The sequence below is a fragment of the Indicator indicator genome, chromosome 10 (genome assembly GCF_027791375.1).
Source record: "Indicator indicator isolate 239-I01 chromosome 10, UM_Iind_1.1, whole genome shotgun sequence".
Classification (NCBI taxonomy): Eukaryota; Metazoa; Chordata; class Aves; order Piciformes; family Indicatoridae; genus Indicator; species Indicator indicator.
Genome location: NC_072019.1, coordinates 29,641,222 through 29,667,303, shown reverse-complemented (window position 1 = coordinate 29,667,303; position 26,082 = coordinate 29,641,222). Strand labels below are relative to the sequence as shown.

The 26,082-nt window shown below is 49.8% G+C and overlaps 1 protein-coding gene across 1 annotated transcript in view; it reads right to left on the bottom strand.

Moving 5' to 3' along the window:
- The window catches only part of TNNI3K (TNNI3 interacting kinase), a 79,488-nt gene that overhangs the window by 16,304 nt on the left and 37,102 nt on the right, over nt 1-26,082 (bottom strand). The window contains exons 11-17 of the mRNA XM_054383950.1: nt 25,538-25,687; nt 23,887-23,973; nt 21,423-21,479; nt 19,607-19,699; nt 18,889-18,946; nt 17,396-17,590; nt 16,055-16,159 (exon numbers count right to left, since the gene is read on the bottom strand). Coding sequence (XP_054239925.1) covers nt 16,055-16,159; nt 17,396-17,590; nt 18,889-18,946; nt 19,607-19,699; nt 21,423-21,479; nt 23,887-23,973; nt 25,538-25,687 — 745 coding nt within the window. The remainder of the gene's footprint in view (nt 1-16,054; nt 16,160-17,395; nt 17,591-18,888; nt 18,947-19,606; nt 19,700-21,422; nt 21,480-23,886; nt 23,974-25,537; nt 25,688-26,082) is intronic.

The window sequence follows — 26,082 nt, the reverse complement described above, 5'->3', positions numbered from 1 at the left end:
TTGGAACTGGATGATCCTTGTGCTCCCTTCCAACCCTGACTGATTCTAGGATTCAACCAAACCCAAACTAAGTCAAACCCAAGCCAACCAAACCCAACCCAAACAGATCAACCGAAGAAACCCAACCAAAAGGAGAGCTGCACACCAAAACCCCACCCCAACCAAGCCTAACCAAACTCACCAAACCCATTCCAAACAAATCAGCCAAACCTAACCCAATCTGAACAAATCAACCAAACCCAACCCAAGCAACCCAACCAAATGGAGAGCTGCACACCAAACCCACAACCCAACCAAATCTAACCAAACCCAATCCAACCAAATCAACCAAACCAAAACCCAAACAAATCAACCACATATAGAGCTGCACACCAAACCCACAACCTGACCAAATCTAACCAAACCCAACCCAAGCCAAACAAACCCAACCCAATTCAAGTCCAAGCCAACCAAATCACACCCAAAACTAAACCCAAACTAAACAAACCCAACACAAGCAAACCTGAGTATTTGAAACACTGACCTGGAAAGGGAAGGTATTCAGATTAGGTAAGAACTAAGTGGGCACTTATTAAACATTTTCAAATTGATAACTTCAAATAAGAGGAAAAGAAGTAACACTGTCCTTGGAAGACAATGGATTTTCATTTGGAGGACTTTACTCTTGGACTGAACAGGTAAAAGGCTGGATAATACAAGTAAGAAAAACAGGAACTCCTGACTTCTGGGGATTTAGAGCAGACCAAAGCAAATGAACAAGCCAGAAGTTTCCAGCTTCACATGCAGAAGAGGGTTGCTCATTCTGAACTAATTAGTCTTCTTTTTGGGGCAAGGATGAGGCTTCTGGGCAGACTGCCATGACAACATACTGATGTTTCTAGCTCAGGATTGGTGTTCTCATGCAGCAGGATCAGTATGTGCTTGGTACAACTGTACCAGCTCACCTGCAACTAGCTCAGGAGTCTTTCACATGGGGCTGGCATTTGGAGCTGCCTTCTGTTGACTTGGAAATGAATGATTGAAGCACCATGTGCTGACAGAAACCACCACACAATTCTTCTGATTGACTGTGATTGGAAAGAACACACAGAGTCTTTCAGGCAATCTTCTGCTCACACCTGCTGTAGAAATACTTCAGATGTTTTGAGTCATCATCTCAAGCCCTATTTACATAGGAAGGTCTCCACAACACAAGAGTGACAAGAATCATAGAATGGTTTGGAAGGGTCCTCTGATGGCCTTCTAGACCAACCCCCCTGCAGCAAGCAGGGAACATCCTCAGCTAGATCAGGTTGCCCAGAGCCCTTTTGAGCCTCACACTGAACATCTCCAGGGATGGGGCCTCAACTGCCTCCCTGGGCAACCTGTTCCAGGTCCTCATGGTAAAGAACTTGTTCCTAACATCCAACCTAAATCTTTTCTTGTCTAGTTTGAAACCATTGCCCCTCATCCTATCCATAGGACTTCTTGCTGCTTTTCTGCTGCCTCCTCAGGTTTACCCATAAGATGCACAAGTGTTAGAGCTATTACTGCAAGGACAGTTTTGCAGCAAGCTGTTAATAGACAAGAAGAGAGTGGGTTAATGTCCCAGGAAAAATGAATCCTAAAAAGCCTTGGAAAGAAACCCATTCAGTAGAGCAGGTTTAGGAATAAGCCCAGGTACTTCCAGGAATTTTCAAGAGTGCAACTTTTCATTTTGCCCTGGATGAAGATGGAAAGGAGGCATTTCCCAATGTGCTGTGCAAAGAAGAGGCTTCCCCCCCCTGTAGGTAACTAAATAACCTGAGTGTTCCCTTCTGAGTCTATCCTCCAAGCTGGCCTGCACTATGAGTGATGATAAACCCCAGGAGCCTAGCTGCATGTACAAAGGGATATGTTGAGAATTCCAGAGAGAATTTCCATGAACATCCTGCCTGCCTGAAAACCAAACCCAACCATGAGTTCTCTGGCGGCGTAGAGAAGAGGAGACTGAGAGGTGACCTCATTCATGTTTATAAAGATGTGAAGGGTGAGTGTCAGGAGGATGGAGCCAGGCTCTTCTCAGAGATGTCCCGTGACTGAACAAGGGGCAATGGGTGCAAGCTGGAGCACAGAAGGTTCCATGTGAACATAAGGAAAAACTTTTTCACCCTGAGGGTGACAGAGCCCTGGAACAGGCTGCCCAGAGAGGTTGTGGAGTTTCCTTCTCTGGAGATATCCAAAACCTTCCTTGATGCATTCCTGTGTGACCTGCTGTAGGTGATCCTGCCCTGGCAGGGGGGGTTAGACTAGATGATCTTTTGAGACCCCTTCCAAGCCCTAATGTTCTGTGACAGAGACGGGAAGTTTCCACCCCGCACCTAGGAGGTTATGCACAGAGAGGTCACTAGATGGGGATGCAGCGCACGAGTTGGGAGCACATCACCTCGGAACGTTCTACCACCCTGGAACTCTCGGACAGGGATGGACGACCTTTGGCAACGCTCCTTGCGGCTTACATGCACACGTTCATGCTGGAGAGAGAATTCGAATTATGCTCTCTTGGCCAGAAGTACCGAGAAGAGCAAACTGTTAGGAGGCACTGGAAATGCTGGAGGAGCTCATTCCTCCTTGTTGCCAAGTCTCTTATCTTACTAAGGGCTACAAACTGAGATAGCTTTGTGTGTTGTGCCTGTGGATGTGTTGTGGAGCTAAACCCTGTGAGGGGTATAATTGGGGCTTTATTAGCTACACATCCTTGTGGAATCTTATTTTGTCTGGACCAAAAAAAAAAAAAAGGAATGAGAAGGATGGTAAAAAAGGACAGATCCCTTTCACCCCTCTCAGAGTCATAGAATCACATGGTTGTTTTGGTTGGAAAAGACCTCCAAGATCACCAAATCAAACTTTCAATCTCAGACCACCATGGCCATTAAACCATGTCCCAGAGTGCCATGTCCACATGTTTCTTGGACACCTCCAGGGATGGTGACTCCACTACCCTTTAATCAGCTCAGTCCCTCTGACCTTTGTGGTTGCCTCTCCCAAGGACAGACATGTTCCCTGGGGGTATAGGAGACATTACTGGTTTCATGAGTACTGTGAGACTGCAAACATGGCTCAGTGCCTCTTCAAAACCTTGATCTTGACCATCTACCTTTCTCCTGACACCAGCTCCTGTTCCATGGATTTGGACTGGACTGTGGAACTCGAAATCAAAGCTGTTGGCAGCAGCCCTTACCTCCTGCGGTACCTCTTTGCGGGGGGATAGAGAAGAAAAGGTTTGAAGCTCTGTCAATCAAAATGACCAAAATTGAGTCTAGTCCAAGATGTTTTCTGTGTTCTGTCAGGGGCTCAATCTAATCTCCTGGCAGGTTTTGCCATATAAAATGAGATGCTCTGCCAGAGATGAGGCTTGAGGCCAGCTTTGTGTCCTGTTCCTAGATTTCACACTGACATTTCATTTTGAAGTCTGTCCAGCTTTGGGGAAGGTTTTGGACTGGATGATCTTGGAGGCCCTTCCCAACTTAACTATTCTGTGATGCTATTAACCAGAGCTTTCTAGCAGCTTCCCTTCAGCCTCTCAGCACTCCAGCAGCTCTTTATGCAACTGGGTGGAGGGGGATGTAAGGAATTTGTTCATTCCCCGAGCACTGAGTGAACACCTATCTGCATATTTATACACATATGGGCTTTTGCTTCTCTGGAGCCAGAAATGCCTTTCAAAGGCTCTCATTTCCTGCTCCTCTTCTTCACACTGAGTGTACAAACCCTTGTGCCATTCTACTGCAATGCTGACATACCCAGCAGCATACAGCTGGGAGAACTGAAGTGTCACTGCTCCATAGGCTGATGAGAAGGGCCACCAGGATGAGCAGAGGGCTGGAGCTCCTCTGCTATGAGGACAGACTGAGAGAGTTGGGGCTGTTCAGTCTGGAGAAGAGAAGGCTCTGAGGTGACCTTCTTGTGACCTTCCAGGATCTGAAGGGGGCTCCAAGAAAGCACTGGGGCGAATGGAATCAAGCTGGAAGTGGGGAGATTGAGAGTGGAGGTGAGGAAGAAGTTCTTCCCCAGGAGAGTGGTGAGAGCCTGCAATGGGTTGTGCAGGGAGGTGGTTGAGGCCCCAGCCCTGGAGGTGTTTGCAGCCAGGCTGGATGAGGCTCTGGCCAGCCTGCTGTAGTGTGAGGTGTCCCTGGGCATGGCAGGGGGGTTGGAACTGGATGAGCCTTGTGCTCCCTTCCAACCCATAGGATTCTATGAATTTTAGCCACCATGCTCAGCACTGGGGAGAGAAGGACTCTTCATGCCAACAAACCCCAGCAGTTCTGCAGAAGGTGACTTCCCAACCACCAGAACCAGCATCTCTCTTGGTTCTGCAGGCTGAAAGTGCCAGGACAGTAATCTCACAGGTTGCACTGGGGTGGGAGGGACCCTCAAAGGTCATCTTGTCTAACCCTCCTGCAGTCAGCAGGGACACCTCCAGCTAGATCAGGCTGCCCAGGGCCACATCAAGCCTTATTTTGAATGTCTCCAGGGATGGGGCCTCAACCACATCTCTAGGCAACCTCTTCCAGTATTTCACCACTCTCACTGCCTCCTGATATCCAATCTAAATCTATCCTGATCCAGTTTCAAACCATTGCCTCTTGTCCTATCACCACAGGCCCTTCTAAACAGTCCCTCCCCAGCCTGCCTGTAGGTCTCAGGTGTCTCTCCCAAAACTGAGAGGATAAGAATCTTGGTGCATCCCCTGCACAGCTGCTGGAGATAGCCACAGTGCCCCACTGCTCTTCAGAGTGCAGCACTTTCACACCTCCACTACAGGGCTTCCACTGGGGAAAAGCTCCTGGGGCAACCTTTGCTCAGAAGGCTTGGGAAGCTGGACACAAAGATGTAACACATTGATTTAACATAACAAACCTGAGGAGCTAGGAACAGGAGCCATACTCACTGCACTGTGTGACTTCCAATTGCAGTTAGGGTTTACAGAGGCTAAAAATCAAAGCTGAGAACCTACATTGTCACTGCTAGGACAAAACACACAGAGTTTGTCTAAAGAGAGAGAGAACATGGGAAGAGATTGAAAGATTCTGAGAGGGGAAAAAGGGATCTCCCCTTTTTCTCTGTCCATCTACCTTGCAATAAGAAAGTAAAAGTCCTGTGATGATCCAAGAGAAGGTGAAGAAGCCAGCTGAGGAATGTTGGTGGGTCTAAGGAACCTGCAATTTTTATGGTGAAGGTAAGTTATAGAAAGATGGATAGAATCATTTGGGTTGGAAAAGACCTCCAAAATCATCCAAGTCCAACCATTAACCCAGCACCACCAAACCATGTCCCCATGTGCCATGTCCCCAGGTTTCTTGAACACCTCCAGGCTTGGTGACTCCACCAGCTCCCTGGGCAGCCTGCTCCAATGCCTGAGCACTCTTTCAGACCAGAATTGTTTCTAATCTCCAGCTTAAACCTCCCCTGGCACAATTTCAGTCACCACTTCTTGTTCTAGATGATCTGTTCCTTAAAGTCTCAGATACCTAGTGGTGTTCCAACTGAAACACATGCACTGCTCAACCAAAGTTCTGGCCCACATCACACATATCAGAGTCTGAACAGGTTGGTTCTAGCAGCAGAGGACTGGCTTTGCTGGCTCATACAACATCTCACAGTGCTCAGCTGAGCAGTGCTGACTATGATCTGGTTTGGTTCTATTGTCGTAGATCATGCTGACCAAGAGACTAAGCACAGTGTTTGAAAGATGCCCCCAGAGGAGAAGAGTGATGTGTTTTCACTCCTGGCTGGGTAGAAAAGGACTGTTTTGAGTCAAAGTTTGTTCTCCAGTCTCCAGAATGATTTCAGGCTCATTCCTTGTTCAACATGACACCCTCTGTTGAAGGGATTTTAGAGAAGAACTCTAAGATACAAGGGTTTGGAAAAGTGTGGTTTGAGGTCAGTGAATTGCAAGAAATCAGGGTAAGAGTGTTCAGTAAGGAGAGCTGCTAGTTAGACTGAAAGGTGAGCTCTGTCACTTCACCATCTACAGCTTTCAGGTCCTTTACTCTCACAGTGGATGGTGGCAACATCAGTGTGCCAGTGATAAATGGTTGTGTCCTGCACTGGACATTGATTTGAGGGGGTGACTGCATTACAGCTTCTGAGGTGGGCTGTGGCACTTATGGATTGCATCAGGGGCCAAATCACTTTGGTCAGGGAGGTGGATTGCAAACTGGCTCCACAACAGAGCTCAGAGGGTCATCATCAGGGGCACAGAGTCACCTTGGAGGCCTGTGGCCAGTGGTGTCCCCCAGGGATCAGTCCTGGGTCCAGTTGTGTTCAATATCTTTATCAAGGACCTGGCTGAGGGCATTGAGAGTCCCCTCAGCAAGTTCTGATGATCCCACACTGGGGGGGTTGGCTGACACCCCTCAGGCTGTGCAGCATCCAACCTGACCTGGACAGGCTGAGAGCTGGCTGCAGGCAATCCTCATGGAGTTGAATAAGGACAAGGGCAGGGTCCTGCAGCTGGGGAGAAATAACAACAGCACCAGGACAGGTTAGAGGCTGCCCTGCTGGAGAGCAGCTCCACACAGAAAGCCCTTGGAGTGCTGGTGGGCAGCAAGTTCTGCATGGAACAACAATGTGCTCTGGTGGCCAAGAGAGCAATGGGATCCTGGGATGGATCAGGAAAGCTGTGTCCAGCAGGGCTAGGGAAGTTCTTCTCCCTCTCTACTCTGCCCTGCTGAGACCACCCCTGCAATCCTGTGTCCAGTTTGGGGCTCCCCAGGTCAAGAGAGACAGAGACCTGCTGGAGAGAAGCCAAGGGAGAGCCAGGAGGATGCTTAGGGGACTTGAGCATCTCCCCTGGGAAGAGAGCCTGAGAGCCCTGGGGCTGTTTAGTGTGGAGAAGAGAAGGCTGAGAGGGGATCTGATCAATGTCTCTCAATGTGTGAGGGGTGGGTGTCAAGGGGAGGGGGCCAGGCTCTTTTGGGTGGGTCACAGGGATAGGACAAGGAACAATGGGTTCAAAGTTGAACAGAGAAGATTTCAGCTCACCATGAGGAGAAACTTCTTTGCAGTGAGGGTGCCAGAGCCCTGGAGCAGGCTGCCCAGGGGGGTTGTGGAGTCTCCTTCTCTGGAGCCTTTCCAACCCCCCCTGGCTGCATTCCTGTGCAGACTACCCTAAGTGCTGCTGCTCTGGCAGGGGGTTGGACCTGATGATCTCTGGAGGTCCCTTCCAACCTCTGATACACTGTGAGACTGTGAGACTTTGCCTCCAATACTGACTATGGATACACACACTATATATACACTCTGCACATTGCAGAGCCTGGCTTTCAGGACAGTTAAACAAGTTTGGGTGGTGAGAAACTGGAACAGGTTGCTCAGGGAGGTTGAGGATGCCTCTTCTCTGGAGGTGTTCAAGGTTGGATGAGGCTTTGAGCAGCCACGGGGCTTGCTGAGGTGCAGAAATGCAGATTTAATGGTTTAACACAGACTCACAGATTGCACTGGGTTGGAAGGGACCCTCAAAAGTCATCTTGTCCACCACCCCACAGTCAGCAGGGACACTTCTGACTTCAGACCCTTGCTGTGATTCCCTGCTCTCTCTTCTGTTTCTCACAGAAACAGAAACCACAGAAGATTGGTGTACCATAGACATACACATGGTGTTTCAGGATAGGCCTGAGCTGGGTGATGGCTTCCCAGCTGCATTTGAGACTCAAGACAGAGGATGTGACTGAGCTGGGACACCCTGTCCTGAGCTGAGCAATGGTTTCTCAGCTGTGTTTAGGATTCAAGGCAGAGGATGTGGCTGAGATGGGGCTGCCTTGGCAGATGGCTTAGAAAGGTCCATGGAGGCAGCTATGCCCTCCTCTGAAAGTCAGCACCTCACTGCTCCCTGGCTGGAGCAAGGAGACATGGGGTATCTGGGGAGAGGACATGCTATGGTCTGGGGAGAGGAGCTAGGTTGGAGAGGACATGATGGTCTGGGGGAGAGGATGCTATGGCTTGGGGAGAGGAATGCTACTGGGGAGAGGACATGCTATGGTGTGGGGAGAGGACATGCTATGGTGTGGGGAGAGGACATGCTATGGTCTGGGGAGAGGACATGGTCTGGGGAGAGGACATGCTATGGTGTGGGGAGAGGACATGCTATGGTCTGGGGAGTGGATATGCTATGGTCTGGGGAGTGGATATGCTATGGTCTGGGGAGAGGACATGGTCTGGGGAGAGGACATGCTATGGTCTGGCCAGGCTGGTGGCTAGAGGGTCTCCAGGAATGCAGGCTGTGAGGGATGAAGGCAGGTCTTAAATTACCCAATGACTGTTTGAGAACTGATTTCCCCAGCTGATGGAGGCTGAAGCAGACTGCTGGTGGTGGTGGTGGTGGGAGGTGTGCCTTCTGAATTTGTGGTCCTAAAGCACCTGGTGCAACGGCAGGGGTGGGCAGCTCCCCATCAGTGACCACTGACAGAAGGAAAGGTATGGTGGGTGAAGAGGGAGCTGGTTGCAGCTCAGGGTGTGCAGAAGAGCTAACATTCATTTCTGGTCTCTCTACAAGGGCTCAGTGAAATCCATTGAGTGTGACAGATCAGGAACAAGGGATCAGAATTCATTATTATGCCAGGGGGATGTCTGGAGCTGTGAGCTTCCCTTCCAAACTTTGAAGATGCTCTATGGCTCTCGCTTTCCTGGGAGAGACTTTGTAGTGAGGACACAGACTGGAAAATGGAAGGCACACTTGTGAGGAACAGAAAAGGAGGAATTAACAAAACTGCAGCTTTGATTATTTTCCTTTGTTTGTTTCTGTGTTTGATCAAGATGAAGCACAGCCAGCAGCAGGGCGAAGCAAGGAAGCCAGCGTCTGTGCTCCAAACACAGCCACACACGGCCCCAGTTTGGAAAGAGCAGCTCAGGAATGTCACTCAGCAGCACTGAGGGATGCAGTGCCATGCATCATGAACTGGGATTCTTCAGAAGGCACTGGAGAATTCTGTGGCCAGCAGATCAAGGGAGGTTCTCCTCTCCCTCTGCTCTGCCCTGGTGAGGTGGCAGCTGGAGTTCTGAGTCCAATCCTGGGCTCCCCAGTTCAAGAGAGATAGGAAACTACTGGAGAGAGTCCAGTGGAGGCTACAAAGATGCTGAGGGGCTTGGAGCATCTCTGTGAGGAGGAAAGGCTGAGAGACCTGGGGCAGGTGAGCCTGCAGAAGAGCAGTATGAGAGAGGAATCTTCTCAATGCTCAGCAAGAGCTAAAGGACCTGTGGTGGGGCAAGAGGATGGGGTCAGATTCTTCTCAGTGGTGCCCAGGGACAGGATGAAGGGTAAATGGCACAACTGGAACCCAGGAGAGTGATAGGCACAACTGGAACCCAGGAGAGTAATAGGCACAACTGGAACCCAGGAGACTCCATTTGAAGACAAACTTGTTGGCTTTGAGGCTGCTGGAGCCCTGGAGCAGGCTGCCCAGGGAGTTTGTGAAGTCTCCTGTGGAGAGGTTCCAAACCCAGCTGGCCAATGTGATTCTGGGCAAGCTGCTGTGGGTGACCCTGCTTTAGCAGGGGGTTGGGGTGGACGATCTCCAGAGGTGCCTTCCAACTGCCACCATGCTGGGATCCTGGGACCTGTGTTACTCCAATCAGCAGGGAAGGAGCCATGTGCCCAAAAGGAGGTAAAACAGAAGGTGGGGATTAGGGGAGTAAGAGCCAGGCAGCAGAACTGCTGCTGCCAGCACCTTTTCTGCCAGGGCAGGATCAGGCCTGCACAGAGACATGGTGCCTTGGACTCTGCAGGCTGTGACCATGCTGGTCTTTTATCCTAACAGAGCCCACAACTCAGCAAGGAGCTGCACTTTTCCAGGCAGCTCAGGAGTAGGCTGAAGTGTGGTGAGCATCACTTTTTGTAGGAGAAAATGAGAAATCCTTCATTTTTTTAACACACTAGTTCATGAGGGCTTTTTTCAACCACTGTGTTACTATCACAGAATGCAAATGAGTTTTGCTGCAGGGAGGAGACATCTGCTATAGATGCAACCAGAAAATCTGACAAGAGCTGGAACATCTCCCTGTGTCTGCACTTAGCTGGGCCTGGCTGGAACAGCCTGACACTGTGCCATTGCTGTCAGGAGATGAGGAGGTTCTGTACCTGGTGCAGAAACCTGCTGAGAGAGAAGACCTCTAACAGTAGCTGGAGAAGGGAGCCATTGCCACATGGACAAACTTTTACAGCTGTATGAAGGCTGGGCAGGGGCAGGCTGAGGGACAAAAGCAAATCCCTTGTTTAAATGCTTGCCTACTGCAAGACATGCACTGTGTGCACAGTGCAGCACAGAGTGCAGACCAGGGCCATGCAGGCATCTTCTGGCTCTTCAAAAGGTCACCTCCCAAGAAAAGGGTATGCAGAATCCATGGGCAATTGGTTTGCTGATTGAGGGAAGCTGCTGCAGTTGATTTAATTTTCAGCAAAGCAGTGCTGTGGACAGTCAGCTGAGGGAGGGGATTCTCCCCCTTTGCTCCAGGCTGGTGAGATTTCACCTGGAGTGCTGGGTTCAGCTCTGGGTTCCCCAACACAAGAAGAACATGGAACTGTTGGAGCAGGTCCAGAGGAGGCCATGAAGATGATCAGAGGGCTGGAGCACCTCCCCTACAGGGACAGGCTGTGAGAGTTAGGGCTGCTCAGCCTGGAGGAGAGAAGGCTGTGGGGACACCTTACAGCAGTTTTCCAGGATTTGAAGGTGGCTAAAGGAGAGCTGGGGAGGGACTTGTTACAAAGGCCTGGAGTGGCAGGATGAGGGGTGGTGGCTTCAGACTGGAAGAAGGTGGATTTCCACTAGACACAAGGAAGAAATTCTTGACAGGGAGGGTGGTGAGACACTGGAACAGGTTGCCCAGTGAGGCAGTGGATCTCCCCTCCCCAGAGGTGTTCAAGACCAGGCTGGATGAGGCTTTGAGCAACCTGGTCTAGTGGAAGGTGTCCCTGTCCATGGCAGGGGGTTGGAACTAGGTGATCTTTAAGGTCCCTTCCAACTCTGTGATTCTGTGACCACACGAGAGGAAGCAGAAAGACAGCAGCTGCATGCAACAAATCAAGAGCAAGGCTTTTGCAGAGCACCATCAGGAGCACAGGTTTTCAAACAAACTGGGAGTGTGGACAAAGATTCCCAGGACTCTTTAGCTAGGTCAAAAGCCTCCAGAAGATCAGGGTTTTCATACACCACTCACTCTGCCTTCACAGCACACAGCTTCTGAAGGGCTGAGTAAGTGAAAAGATCAAAGTGTACAGAGGTGGACACAACAACCCTCACATGGTGTTTATCACAGTGCTGGCTGATCCTCCAGCATTCAGGAGAGTGAGAAGGATATGAAAAAAGAAATGAGAAAGTTGGCAGTGGCTTGCATGATGAATGGAAAATGAAAGCAATATTGATGGCCTCAACAAAGAGGCAGAAGATCTACAGATATGAGCAAGAACAGTCAAGTGAGGAACACAAATTTTATCAGATAATAGTTTTTAGGGGGGGAAAAAAAAAGAAAAAGTGAAGCTCTCCCAAGCAGGACTCCCACACATCACTGTCCTCAAGATTTCTAGCTTCAGCTAAGCCCAAACCCTGGGATGATAAATGAAATCACAGAAGTGTGGTGGGTTCATACAGCATAGCCATGACTCTCCTACTTCATGTTTAGCCTGATTTTAGCTCCCATATATACTATCCATCAAAATATGTAAGTGATTTGAGTGGGACATATGGAATTGTTCTGAGACCCCCATGATGTCAGATGAAAATGCTATTCAAACACAAGGATAACCAGAGGGACTCTTAAAGGCTGTACCCTGTGGGTACAGGGATCATACAAACCCACAGACTTTTCTGTGGTCTTGCTTCAAATTTGACCTCTGTCAGTAGTGACAAAAATGACCACAATCTCACAATGTGAATAAAGTGTGTGGAGCTCCAGCTTCAGTCTACTCAAGGATCTTGTGTGCCTCCAATAAACCAAACCTGATGATATACATGAGGTGCAACAAGACCAAGGGCAGGGTCCTGCAGCTGGGTGGAGGCAATCCCAAGCAGAAATGCAGGCTGGGCAGGGACTGGCTGGAGAGCAGCCCTGAGGAGAGGGACTTGGGGGTGCAGGGGGATGAGAAGCTCAGCAGGAGCTGTCAGTGTGACTTGCAGCCCAGAAAGCCAAGCAGAGCCTGGGCTGCATCAGGAGAAGTGTGGCCAGCAGGGCAAGGGAGGGGATTCTCCCCCTCTGCTCAGCTCTGCTGAGACCCCACCTGGAGTACTGCATCCAGGTCTGCAGCCTCTATTCCAAGAGGGATCTGGAGATGCTGGAAGGTGTCCAGAGAAGGGCCACCAGGATGAGCAGAGGGCTGGAGCTGCTCTGCTCTGAGGACAGACTGAGAGAGTTGGGGCTGTTGAGTCTGGAGAAGAGAAGGCTCTGAGGTGACCTTCTTGTGGCCTTCCAGGATCTGAAGGGGGCTCCAAGAAAGCTGGGGAGGGACTTTTTAGGCTGTCAGGGAGTGCCAGGACTGGGGGGAATGGAATCAAGCTGGAAGTGGGGAGATTGAGAGTGGAGGTGAGGAAGAAGTTCTTCCCCAGGAGAGTGGTGAGAGCCTGGAATGGGTTGTGCAGGGAGGTGGTTGAGGCCCCAGCCCTGGAGGTGTTTGCAGCCAGGCTGGATGAGGCTCTGGCCAGCCTGCTGTAGTGTGAGGTGTCCCTGGCCATGGCAGGGGGTTGGAGCTGGATGATCCTTGTGGTCCCTTCCTACGGATTCTATGATTCTAGGATGCTATGGTCATGACCTGGGCTGACAGGTTTTGGGGAGAAGCTGGGAACTCAGACAGACCCTGCTGTGCATGGTGTGTGCAAGTGTTTCTGACAAGACAGCACTGAGATGGCCCTCTTGGTGCTGAGGACATACCTGAAAGCAGCAGACAGGCTCTGGAAGGGCTTTGTCAGTCTGGTGCCACTACACTTAGTAATTTTTCTTTTCTAAGGTAAAAAATATAACCCACAGAAATAAGGCTTGGAAGGTGCAGCTCAAAACCTCTGTTACTGCCTCGATAGCACTTGGAAATTTGCAAACCACAGATGAGAAAGGATCTCTTAAGCCTCTGCTTTGAGAAATACAGCAAGGGAAATCTGATCTGGCAGAAGGTGAATAATGAGTTCAGCAGATCAGCATCTAATTGTCTTCTACTGAGGCCACACACAGTTTGAATCACAGAGGCCAAGCATCATTCTCTTCACGATGCCATGGAAGGAGAAAGAGGAGAAAAGGCTCTGAAGTGTGTGATCATCCAGGCTTTAACAGCAGCCTGCAGTTCTGCAGGTCTGCAGCCACGGGGGCAGGATCCAGGCAGAACACATTCAGTGTCTGTCCCTTCCTGGAGAAAAGGGCCATGAAAGGATCCTCCTGCCTTTAAGATGCTGTGGGTTTAATGAAAGGCAACTGCTATTCTGGGACTTCATAAGGGATTCTGTAACAAAGAGGAGTTGCAGACACCATCCCCATTACCACCAGGCTTCCAGCTCCCCTTTCATCTTCCCAGCTAAGCCAGAGCTCAAACTTTTACAGCTAGTTAGAGCCATCAAACAAAGGTTAGTTGCTCAAAGGCTTGGTCCCACCATGTTCAGCTGTTATGGCTTAAATTAAATTGATACTAAAATGGTCTCTCTTTTATTAAAGTGCTATCATCATTGTGGCTACAATCCCTCTCCGTGCTCTCAGCAGTAATAAGCTGATACGTGCCACTATAGCTGAGAGCTGTCAGAACTTCTTTCCCCACAACTAGAAAGCAAAATAAAACTCCCAATTATCCCCAGAATGGAAGGATAACCCCTTTTCCAGGGTAGAGACATGAAAGATTCATTTTGGCCTGTGTTCTGCAGAGCCATATTGCAGATTTATTTCATGCATTTATGTGCATCGCGTTGGGCTGCAGGACTCACAAAGAGGCTTACGAGCTACGTGGAAACTGAAGGTAAAAAATGTGAGGCTCCTGTGAAGCCCCTGGCAAAACTCAACACAGAATTTCACTCTTGGTCTTTCTCTTAAGTTGTCATACAGATTTTCATCTGGTAATTGTAGCTGTGGGCTGGCTGGGGCTCACGCTGAAAGCGTGGCTTCTACTGGCACGCTGGAAAGTTTCAGGAATGAAGCTGCTGACAGCACTATGCATCAGGCCACTGATGTCCTCACAGCAAATTATCTTCTGACCCTCACAAATGCCATCTGGTAAAAGCCCTCTGAGGCAATGATGTGCTTTGCAGATCTCTTCCTTTTGTGGAAAGCATCATTTAAAATCCTCCAGTGCAGAATCTACCAGCCAGCAGGGAGAAGGCATGGAGCTGAACCTAACTTCTGGATCGTTGCTGTCCCAAACTGGCCTCACAGCATCCAGACCTGAGGCTCTTGGCTTGTCACATGCCTGAGGAAAGAGCTGCAGCTTCTAAAGAGCATCTCCCTTTGAGCTCCACAGGCCTGAAAGAAACCTGTTAAGGGGTGCAGGTACCTGAAGGAGAAACTTGGTGAGAAAGCAAGAGCATGAATGAAGCAGGGTGAGGAAAAGGAACCTCAGCTGGAGGAAGACAGAAGGTGATGGACATAGATGATGTGCAATGGAAAAACAAGACAAGTACCATCATGGAAAAAGAAAAATGGGGTGGGAAGAAGAAATTCTTCCAGCCTGTCTTTTTTTTTTTTTTTTTTTGTAGTGGCTCTGCAGTTGCTTTATGCACAGGAAATTCCAGAATTCTAGTCAGACCACCCGACAGTTTAAGAACTGGACACTCTCTTGGGTCTGACCCAGAGAACTTTTCTCCATAATGCTTCCAAAGGTCTCTAGAGCTGGTGGAAGGATGTCACTCTTCTCAACAGCTAACGTTATTTTGAGAGAGAAAAGTTAATGCAGAAAAGCTCTGGCCAGTGCCAAGCTTTTCCTCACAACTTCATACACTTAGAGTTTGCGATATCAACATCCAGATTTTGTGGTGTAAGATGGGTTGAGATCAAGTTGCCAGGAGAGTAAAGACACCTAATTTGGAGATCTTAGTGATCCTGACTTGGACCCAAAATGGAGAACTGGATGCCCATCTCAGTGCTGAAGGCATACAAGGGTTGATGCCTAGTAAAAGCAGAAGAGCTACCAGCCAAAGGCAGGGGGGTTTTGTGAGAGGACAGCTCAGCCATCCGCGATGGCAGGATGGGCCTCAAAGGGCTGGCAGAGCTAAGAGTCTTGCTTTGTCCTCAGCAAGGGGATCATCTCACCCAACATCTCACAACTCAGTGCAGCTGGGCATTTCTCCACCCTGCACTGAGCCATGCACACCACAAGACTTTTCCCAGCTAGAAGAGCTCGAGCAGATTGCTCTCTGCACACACCGAGCACTCGGTGCTTCCACTCAGAACCCACCAGAGAAATGGAGCGAGTGCAGAGTCCTGCACTGGATTTTAGCTCTTAGAGACACTTTTATCTGTAACAAATGGGCCAAACCCACCAAGAAACAGGCAGATGAACTCAGAGATGTGGGTAAATATTTACAGAAAAAAAAAATGAAGGCAAAACAAAATAAGGGAGATGAAGCAATGACAGAAGGGGAGGAGGTGTTGTTTGGGAGCACAGTTCTGTGTGTCAATAAACTCTGCAAAGAACTAAACAAAGAGGTTAAACAAGAGACCTGACTGATGTGTCCCCATCCCTGCAGGGCAGCATCAACATCCTTGTGGTGGGTTGAAATTACCTCCCAACATAAAACTGCCAGCCCAGCTCAGTTGAAAGCAAATGAAGCCATATTTACAAGCAAAACTACAATCTAGAAATATGGAATGCCACAACCCTGCCACAATCCTTCACCTCCTTGCTCTGCTTTAAATACAGCTCATTTTGGTGAGCCCAGAGCAGAAGGTAGTGCAGAACAACTCACCTGAGCAACTTTAGACATAGACATGGCACACAAAAGTTCCACTGATAGAGAAGATGTTTCCTGCTTCTAAAAAAAGGCAGACCATTGATGGGTCAGATGGGAGAAAACACTGGTTTTTAGCAGCTGCATCCTCTGGTGGCAGATGAATTTGTAGGCTAGAGAGACCAACCTACCTGTTCAGATCACGATGGATGATGGGCTGGGTGAGGTTGTGGAGGTACTCCATGCCTTTGGCAACATCCACTGCAATAATCAGCTTAGACTGCAGGTCAAGAGTTCTGTGTTTTGGGAAAGAGAAAAGAAAAATTACTCAAATTTAATAAAAAGAGAAAAACTACCTGTAAATTAATCATATCTGTAATTCACAGAACTTTTGGAGTCATAAAAGGGCTTAGTTTGGAAGGGACCTCAGAGATCATCTACTCCAGCCTCCCTGACATGGGCAGGGGTGCCTCAAGGCCACATCCAACCTGGCCTTGAACACCGTCATGGAGGGGGAATCCACAACCCCCTCCCTGGGCAACCTATTCCAGCATCTCACCACCCTTGTACTGAAGAACTTCTTCCTGACATCTGGTCTGAACCTACTCACAGCTTAAAACCATTCCCCCTTCTCCTATTGCTAGACACCTTTATGAAAAGTTCTTCTCCAGCCTTCCTGTAGGATCCCTTCAGGTGTTGATGCCATAAAGTCTATGTAGATGGGTAAAAGAAGAGCAGGAATTTTGTGGTTAGTTATTAATTTCCCTTGTCCATCCCAAAGATCTGAAAAAAAGCTTAGATTTTTCTGCTGTGTTCCTTTCTCTTTTTTTTTTTTTTTTTTCACTGAAAGGAGCTGCATTTCACTGTCTCACAGTATGTCAGAGGGTGGAAGGGACCTCAAGAGATCATCAGGTCCAACCCCCTGCCAGAGCAGCAGCACTTAGGGTAGTCTGCACAGGAATGCAGCCAGGTGGGGTTGGAAAGGCTCCAGAGAAGGAGACTCCACAACCCCCCTGGGCAGCCTGCTCCAGGGCTCTGGCACCCTCACTGCAAAGAAGTTTCTCCTCATGGTGAGCTGAAATCTTCTCTGTTCAACTTTGAACCCATTGTTCCTTGTCCTATCCCTGTGACCCACCCAAAAGAGCCTGGCCCCCTCCCCTTGACACCCACCCCTCACACATTGAGAGACATTGATCAGATCCCCTCTCAGCCTTCTCTTCTCCACACTAAACAGCCCCAGGGCTCTCAGGCTCTCTTCCCAGGGGAGATGCTCAAGTCCCCTAAGCATCCTCCTGGCTCTCCCTTGGCTTCTCTCCAGCAGGTCTCTGTCTCTCTTGAACTGGGGAGCCCCAAACTGGACACAGGATTGCAGGGGTGGTCTCAGCAGGGCAGAGTAGAGAGGGAGAAGAACTTCCCTAGCCCTGCTGGACACAGCTTTCCTGATCCAGCCCAGGATCCCATTTACAGCAGCAGAGCTTTACTGATCTTCCAAACTTTGTCTCACGAACCCAGGGAGGGTGTGGGTGGAATACCTCTTCTGTTCATGGAGCAGGGAGAAGAGGGACCCTCCAGAAATGTACTGGGTGACGATGGCAAACTGGCTGGGGTCATCCAAGCAAGCTCCCACGAACTGGATGACGCAGGGGTGGTTGAGGCGGCAGAGGATGGACACCTCGCGGCAGAACATGTCCACGTCAGACTTGGAGCAGTAGGTGTTGGCTCGGTAGCTTCCCATTGGCAGGGCAGAAAAGGCAAAAATGTCGTCAGGTAGAGAGAGGTTAACACTTATCTTAGAATCAGGGACAGCTTGGGGTTGGAAGGCACCTTAAAGACCATCTAGATCCAACACCCCTGCCATGGGCAGGGACACATCCTATTAGACCAGATTGCCCAAAGCCACCCTGGCTCTGAACACTTCCAAGCTTGGAGCCTCCACTGCTTCTCTGGGCAATCTGTTCCAGAGTCTCACCATCCTCACTGTAAAGAATTTCTTCCTATCGTCTCATCTAAATAGAGGTTCTTCCACTTTGAAGCCATCACTCTTCTTCTTCAAAGTATAGAATTATAGAATCCTAGAATCAGTCAGGGTTGGAAGGGACCACAAGGATCATCCAGTTCCAACCCCCCTGCCATGCCCAGGGACACCTCACACTACAGCAGGCTGGCCAGAGCCTCATCCAGCCTGGCTGCAAACACCTCCAGGGATGGGGCCTCAACCACCTCCCTGCACAACCCATTCCAGGCTCTCACCACTCTCATGGGGAAGAACTTCTTTCTCACCTCCACTCTCAATCTCCCCACTTCCAGCTTGATTCCATTCCCCCCAGTCCTGGCACTCCCTGACAGCCTAAAAAGTCCCTCCCCAGCTTTCTTGGAGCCCCCTTCAGATCCTGGAAGGCCACAAGGTCACCTTGGAGCCCTCTCTTCTCCAGACTGAACAGCCCCAACTCTCTCAGTCTGTCCTCATAGCAGAGGTGCTCCAGCCCTCTGCTCATCCTGGTGGCCCTTCTCTGGACACCTTCCAGCATCTCCAGATCCCTCTTGGAATAGAGGCTCCAGACCTGGATGCAGTACTCCAGGTGGGGTCTCAGCAGAGCTGAGCAGAGGGGGAGAATCACCGCCCCTGACCTGCTGGCCACACTTAGTAGTAGTGTGAGAAACATTCCAGGTCAGGTTGTTTTGGACTCTAAGCAACCTGCTCTAGTTGCAGATGGCCCTGCTGACTGCAGGGGGGTTGGACTGGATGATCTTGCCCCCTCCCTGGGGGTGTTCAAGGCCAGGTTGGATGAGGCCTTGGGTAACTTGGTCTAGTTGGGGGTGTCCCTGCCCATGGCAGGGGTGTTGGATCTAGATGATCTCTAAGGTCCCTTCCAACCCATGGCAGGGAGGTTGGAACAAGCTGATCTTTAAGGTCCCACCCAACCCATTCTAATAACCTGTGAATCTTTAAGGTCCCACCCAGCCTGTGACTCTGTGTCAGATGATGTCCTGAACCATGCAAGGTGGGCAGGTCTGACCGACTCACCGTTTGATCGCAACGATTTGATTTCTGTATCGTCCCTTGTAGACTTTGCCAAAGGACCCTGAAATTGTTTAAAAGAAGCACATAGATGTTTATTGTGATGTGTCAGTGTGAGCTGAAATTCCTCCCCCACACCAACAATAAGCAGGCTAGCCCAGTCTGGAAGCAAATGCAAGCTGTGTTTACAAGCAAATCTACAATCTACAATGAAATGCACTGAATGTGTACAAATAGACACTATCCACAACATTTACAAATATATACAATCAACAGAAAAGCACAACCAAGCTCCCTTTGCTTCCCCCCAAGGGGGACCCTCCCCAGAGGGGCCTCTCTCTCCCAGGAGCTTCCCCCTCAGACCCCCCTTGGACAGAAAGCAGAGTTAGTTAAGCAGAAAGTTGTTAACTTAGCTGCCAAGGTCAGTGTGTGTTATCTTCAGCCAGAAGAGATGAAACAGCAGCCAGACAGCCCAGCAGCTGCCCCCACTGCAGACTGCAGACTCCCCACTTTGTTTTGAGTAGTAGTTCTTAAGCATTTCTATCTATCCAATGGAAGTGTTTAGAACAATCATTATTTTGCTTTCTTATACCCAATAGTGACTTATTTACACTCTTCTGCTTTCTCTGCTTGAACTTTGAGAAGAAAAATTAAAGAGACAGTTTCAAACCATCACATGTGAGCATCAGGCAACCCAAAGGGCACATGTTGGTGTCTCTGGTACCTGAGCCGATGATCTCGTGGAACTCCAGTTCGGAGAGCTGAAGGTGGAAATGGGAGGGCAGCTGGGCTCGGAGAAGGAGAACGTCAGCCTTTTCTGCAACAGACAGGTGGGGTGGGGAGGACAGAGCATTTCACTGCACAGAGCTGCTGCAGAGTGAAAGCTGACCCTCCTCCTCTGAACTGGTGGCTGGGAGTCCTGTTCGTGCTGCTTTTAGTAGGCACAGGAACCCCACAGATTCACAGACTGCATCAGGCTGGAAGGGACCCTCGGAGGTCATCTTGTCCAACCCTCCTGCAGTCAGCAGGGACAGCTCCAACTAGAGCCCATGGCCTCATGAAGTCTGATCCTGAACGATGATGGGACCTCAGCCACATCTCTGGGCAACCTGTCCAGTATTTCACCACTCTCATTGTGAAGAACTTCCTCCTAAAGTCCAACCTAAATTTCCCCTGCTCCAGTTTCAAACCATTGCCCCTTGTCCTATCACCACAGGCCCTTCTAAACAGTCCCTCCCCAGCCTTCCTGTAGGTCCCCTTCAGCTATTGAAATGCAGCTCTCAGGTCTTTTTGGAGCCTTCTCTTCTCCAGGCTGAACAGCACCAACTCTCTCAGCCTGTTCTCATAGGGGAGGTGCTCCAGCACTCTGATTGTCTTATGGCCTCCTCTGGACCTGCTCCAGCAGGTCCATATCTTTCTTGTGTTGGAGGTCCCAGAGCTGGACACAGGCACTCCCAGTGAGGTCTCACCAGAGCAGGGCAGAGTGGCAGAGTCACCTCTCAGCCTGCTGGCCACTCTTCTTTGGATGCAGCCCAGGATGCCATTGGCCTTCTGGGCTTCAAGTGCCCATTGCTGGCTCATGCCCAGCTTCTCATCCACCAGTACTTCCAAATCCTCTTCTGCAGGGCTTCTCTGAACCTCATTAAGTCCCAGCCTGGATTGATAATGAGATATACCCCAGCCACAGACACTGGCAGTGCTGCCACTTCCTAGGGATCCCTTGGATGAAAATCTGGTCACTGATGAACACCAACCCCCCCCAGCATGTTCTGCCCAAATGAGGTAACATTTGTTATTTGGAGAAAGAATTCCTTTCTTTTTTGTGTGCTGCTGAGTAATGTGGGGATGCTAGCACAGGACTAAGCTGCACTGACATGTTGGGTCTAAGTTCTGCCACTTAATTTAGTTGTCAAACGTCTCTACCTTGTGGATCTTTTGGATTTATTGCCACCAAGTTCATTGGATTTTTGCCCAAATGCATCACTTCAAGTCTGTGTTAGGGATGTAAGGATTGGATCCTATCCAGAGTGAATATTTGAAGGGGAAAGCTGAAAGCACACAAAAATTTGGATATTTCAAAGTACAAGTGTTCAGCTGAATGTTTGATCTAAATGTGGTTCAGATTAACACAGGGTATTTTGGGACAGAATCTTTCTGGTAAAGCTAATCCAGGCATTTTTAACAGTGGAATTCATGGAATTCAGCAGAATGTTTGTTTGACTTCATGGGTACATGTGATTTCATCAGCACTAATTCACAATCACATCCTTTACTCCAAAGAAATAGAAATAAATCTGTTTTTTTTTAAGGTAAATGAAAGCCAGATAAATGCAGGAATGACCATGATGTTTAGCCACAGAGCTAAGGATGTTTCTTCCCAAAGAATCCTAGGGAGATGCAACTTCTGCTTGTGCCTGTGGTTACATTGCTGAACAAGGAATTCCAGGAGTGTTGGATCTCCCCTAACACGTTCAGGCTGACAAACACCTTGGCTAAAGGACCATGAGAGTTCCATTTCCCCCCCTTGCCATCAGCAATACCTTTAGTCATGCTTTTGATCTTTCCCAGAGGGGATGGGACAGACACATAGGAGCCGTCTGAAAGACAATGACAGATCAATGTTCACAGAATCATTGGAAAAGACCTTTAAAATCATTGAGTTCAACTGCCAGTGCAACACCACCATGGCAATTAAACCAAGTCCCCAAGTGCCATGACCTCCAGGGATGGTGACTCCACCACTTCCCTGGGCAGCCTGTGCCACTGCCTGACCACTCTTTTCAGGAAGGAAATTGTTCCTCATGTCCAATAGAAACCTCCCCTGGCACAGTTTCAGGCCATTTCCTCTTCCCTATCACCTGATACTAGGAGAAGAGACCAACCCCCATTTGGCTCCAACCCCCTGTCAGGGAGTTGTAGAGAACCAGAAGGTTTCCCCTCAGCCTCCTTTTTTCCAGACTCAACAACCTCACTTCCCTCAGCTGGTCCTCACTGGACCTGTTCTCCAGACCCTTCACCAACTTCATTGCCCCTCTCTGGAGCTGCTCCAGCCCCTCAATGTCCTCCTTGGACTAAGGGGCCCAAAACTGAACCCAGGATTCAAGGTGTGGCCTCACCAGTGCCCAGCACAGGGGCACAATCACTTCCCTACTCCTGCTGGCCACACCATTGCTGATCCATGCTAGGATGCTGGTGGCCTTCTTGGCCACCTGGGCACATGCTGGCTCAGGTTCAGCCAATGTCAACCAGCACCCCCAGGTTCTTTTCTGCTGAGCAGTTCTCCAGCCACCTTACTCCACCCTCCTTGCAAGGGAGTCATGTCAGTTTGCATAAGCTGGACTTTGTGCAGGAGCTCAGCCCTGCCCTCCAGGCTATGAACACATCCTGCTGTCTTGTTCACAGAATCACAGAATTTCAGGAGCTGGAAGGGACTTTGAAAGATCATCTAGTCCAAACCCCTTGCCAGAGCAGGATCACCTGCACCAGATTACACAGGAATGCATCCAGGCGAGTTCTGAGCATCTCCAGAGAGGGAGACTCCACAGCCTCCCTGGGCAGCCTGGTATTCACCCACTAAAGTTTCTGGAAGACCTCAGCTTTCTCCAGGTACCAGAAATGTCATCTCTTGTTGTTCTGCTTGACTGGGAGCTGAGCTCTGTAAACAACCAGCTTTAAAGCATCTGTCTGGATGTGTTAATTGCTTGCCAAAATACATTTCCAACACCTGCATCCCCTAAGGATCTTGCACACTTGAGATGTGCTGCACATAAACCTGGGACTGGTCACACTGTGTAGGGAGTGAGCAGCTTCTGACTGTAGGGTTCCTCCTGGTTCCACAGCAAGAGGAGTCCATGGCCTGGACGAGCCCCAGCATGGAAGATGTTCCCCTCCTATGTAGGCAGCTTTCCCAGCACACTGCACAACATTCTGCTTATCTAACCACTGGTATCAATATTCTTCTTCACACTCTCATAGTATGTCAGAGGGTGGAAGGGACCTCAAGAGATCATCAGGTCCAACCCCCTGCCAGAGCAGCAGCACTTAGGGTAGTCTGCACAGGAATGCAGCCAGGGGGGTTGGAAAGGCTCCAGAGAAGGAGACTCCACAACCCCCCTGGGCAGCCTGCTCCAGGGCTCTGGCACCCTCACTGCAAAGAAGTTTCTCCTCATGGTGAGCTGAAATCTTCTCTGTTCAACTTTGAACCCATTGTTCCTTGTCCTCTCCCTGTGACCCACCCAAAAGAGCCTGGCCCCCTCCCCTTGACACCCACCCCTCACACATTGAGAGACATTGATCAGATCCCCTCTCAGCCTTCTCTTCTCCACACTAAACAGCCCCAGGGCTCTCAGGCTCTCTTCCCAGGGGAGATGCTCAAGTCCCCTAAGCATCCTCCTGGCTCTCCCTTGGCTTCTCTCCAGCAGGTCTCTGTCTCTCCTGAACTGGGGAGCCCCAAACTGGACACAGGATTGCAGGGGTGGTCTCAGCAGGGCAGAGTAGAGAGGTAGAACTTCCCTAGCCCTGCTGGACACAGCTTTCCTGATCCATCCCAGGATCCCACTGGCTCTCTTGGCTTTTGTCAACACAACCAAGTATTTTTGTAGCAAAAAGGGCCATTAATTGTCCCCCAGGGGGAATCAGATACCCGAAACACGAGGGAGTCTGAGTATTGCAATACACCAAATGTCAGCACAGCAACCTCAGAGAGACTGTCTGAGGGAGGTAGTAAGGATGTAGAAAGGTGTGAGTAATGATGGCCAGGGACTGATCTCCATCTCACAGCTTTCAGCTTTCCTTCCTAGTAAGTGAAATGAAGTGACAATTCTCTCTTAAGAGAAAGGAAGATTTTTGGCATAACCTGGGAAATGGTGATTCTCATAACACTAATTTTGTGACAGACAGACCCCATCCAGAGCTCCCTGGCTTTGGGAGAATATTCCCAGAGATTCCTGCAGTCCCTGGATCAGGCCTGGTGGGTACAGGAGGAGGGGATTGCTCAGACCATACCTCCTCCAGGCTGAGAATATTCATTACAGGGTGAGTCATCCTGGGGCCTCTTGTAGTGCTTCAGGAGGGTCACAATGGCATCATGGCCTGAGAAAGGAAGAGGAAATGTAAGGCTTTGCAGGGGAACTCAACAGTTTTTTTTTTTGGTTTTTTTTTTTTTTTGTTTGTTTGTTCGTTTGTTTTTAATTCATTGATTCACAGAATCACAGAATATAAACAAAGTGCAGAGTCCTGCAGCTGGGTCGAGGCAATCCCAAGCACAAACACAGGTTAGGCAGGGACTGGCTGGAGAGCAGCCCTGAGGAGAGGGACTTGGGGGTGCTGGGGGATGAGAAGCTCAGCAGGAGCTGTCAATGTGCACTTGCAGCCCAGAAAGCCAAGCAGAGCCTGGGCTGCATCAGGAGAAGTGTGGCCAGCAGGGCAAGGGAGGGGATTCTCCCCCTCTGCTCAGCTCTGCTGAGACCCCACCTGGAGTACTGCATCCAGGTCTGGAGCCTCTATTCCAAGAGGGATCTGGAGATGCTGGAAGGTGTCCAGAGAAGGGCCACCAGGATGAGCAGAGGGCTGGAGCTGCTCTGCTATGAGGACAGACTGAGAGAGTTGGGGCTGTTCAGTGTGGAGAAGAGAAGGCTCTGAGGTGACCTTCTTGTGGCCTTCCAGGATCTGCAGGGGGCTCCAAGAAAGCTGGGGAGGGACTTTTTAGGCTCTCAGGGAGTGCCAGGACTGGGGGGAATGGAATCAAGCTGGAAGTGGGGAGATTGAGAGTGGAGGTGAGGAAGAAGTTCTTCCCCAGGAGAGTGGTGAGAGCCTGGAATGGGTTGTGCAGGGAGGTGGTTGAGGCCCCAGCCCTGGAGGTGTTTGCAGCCAGGCTGGATGAGGCTCTGGCCAGCCTGCTGTAGTGTGAGGTGTCCCTGGGCATGGCAGGGGGGTTGGAACTGGATGATCCTTGTGGTCCCTTCCAACCCTGACTGATTCTAGGATTCTATGATTCTATGATCATCTCGTTCCAGATCCCCTGCCACTAGAGCAGGCTGCTCAAGATCTCATCCAACCTGTCCTTGAACACCTCCAGAGATGGGGCATCCACAACCTCCTTGGGCAACCTGTTCCAAGTATTTTGCCAAGATCAGGTTTTTGCCAGGCCCTTGGAAATCTGTACTTTCACTGTACTTCATTCTGATAATACATGGTACAGCAATGTCCTTGGAGGAGGGGAAGTGTTCCAGGTGTCATGGAATCCAACCAGGACAGAAAACTGCTGTGCTGCTGTACATGCAGGACAGCATGATGGGAACCTTGGGAAATGCCTTGCTTTAGTTCATTTTTGCAAGAATTTAAGATTCCTGACCATGGTTCATTGCTCTTTGTGATGCCTCCTCAGTGATAAAGCTCATGCTCACACCAAAGGGGAATGCCTGAACAGGCTGGTTTCTGTTTTAACAGCACACAAGCATTCCTGTCCTTCAGTTTGTGTCAAATTAACCTGATCCCACCTGAAAGGCTCAGTAAAAAAAGCTGCTTTTTATAACCCTGCGTGCCAGGAGCTGGAGAGCAGCTCTCAGTCTGTAGGGATTCAGAGGTTATTTTGCAGTTACCTACTTCTTGTGCTTCCCCTATGGATTTTGCAGCAGAAACCAGAAAATGGAAATACCTTTCTCATAAGCCCACATCAAACAGGTCTGCTCATCCTTTTCTCCACTGGACCTGCTGGGATCACAAGCTACCAGATTCATGTCGGCTCCGTTATCCAGCAGAAACTGCACCAGTCGAATGTGGCCATGGTAGCAGGCACAGTGCAGCCCTAGAAGATGAGAACAGTGAGGTCAGCAAGGCTGCCACAACACTGAGACAGCACTCAGCACCTTGACTCCATCAGTAAGGAGTACACAGCCCGAAAGACAGCACAGGCAAGGGGTGGCAATAAACTCCTAACACCTCAAAACCCCATCTGTTGCTGCTCTACCATGCCAGCCTTTGCTCCACCACCTTCAAATCATGTTTCACAGCTCTGTGTGCAAGGAAAAGCAAATGTGGAGCTTTTAATTGTGGCACATGGAGGTGTGCAGCCCTCCAGACAGTCTCCTCTATGTCCAGCCTCAGCAGAACAATCTTAGAACACATTGTGTTGGAAGGGACCTGTAGAGGTCCTTTAATCCAAACCCCCTGCAGCAGTGGCATATCCAACTTAGATCAGGT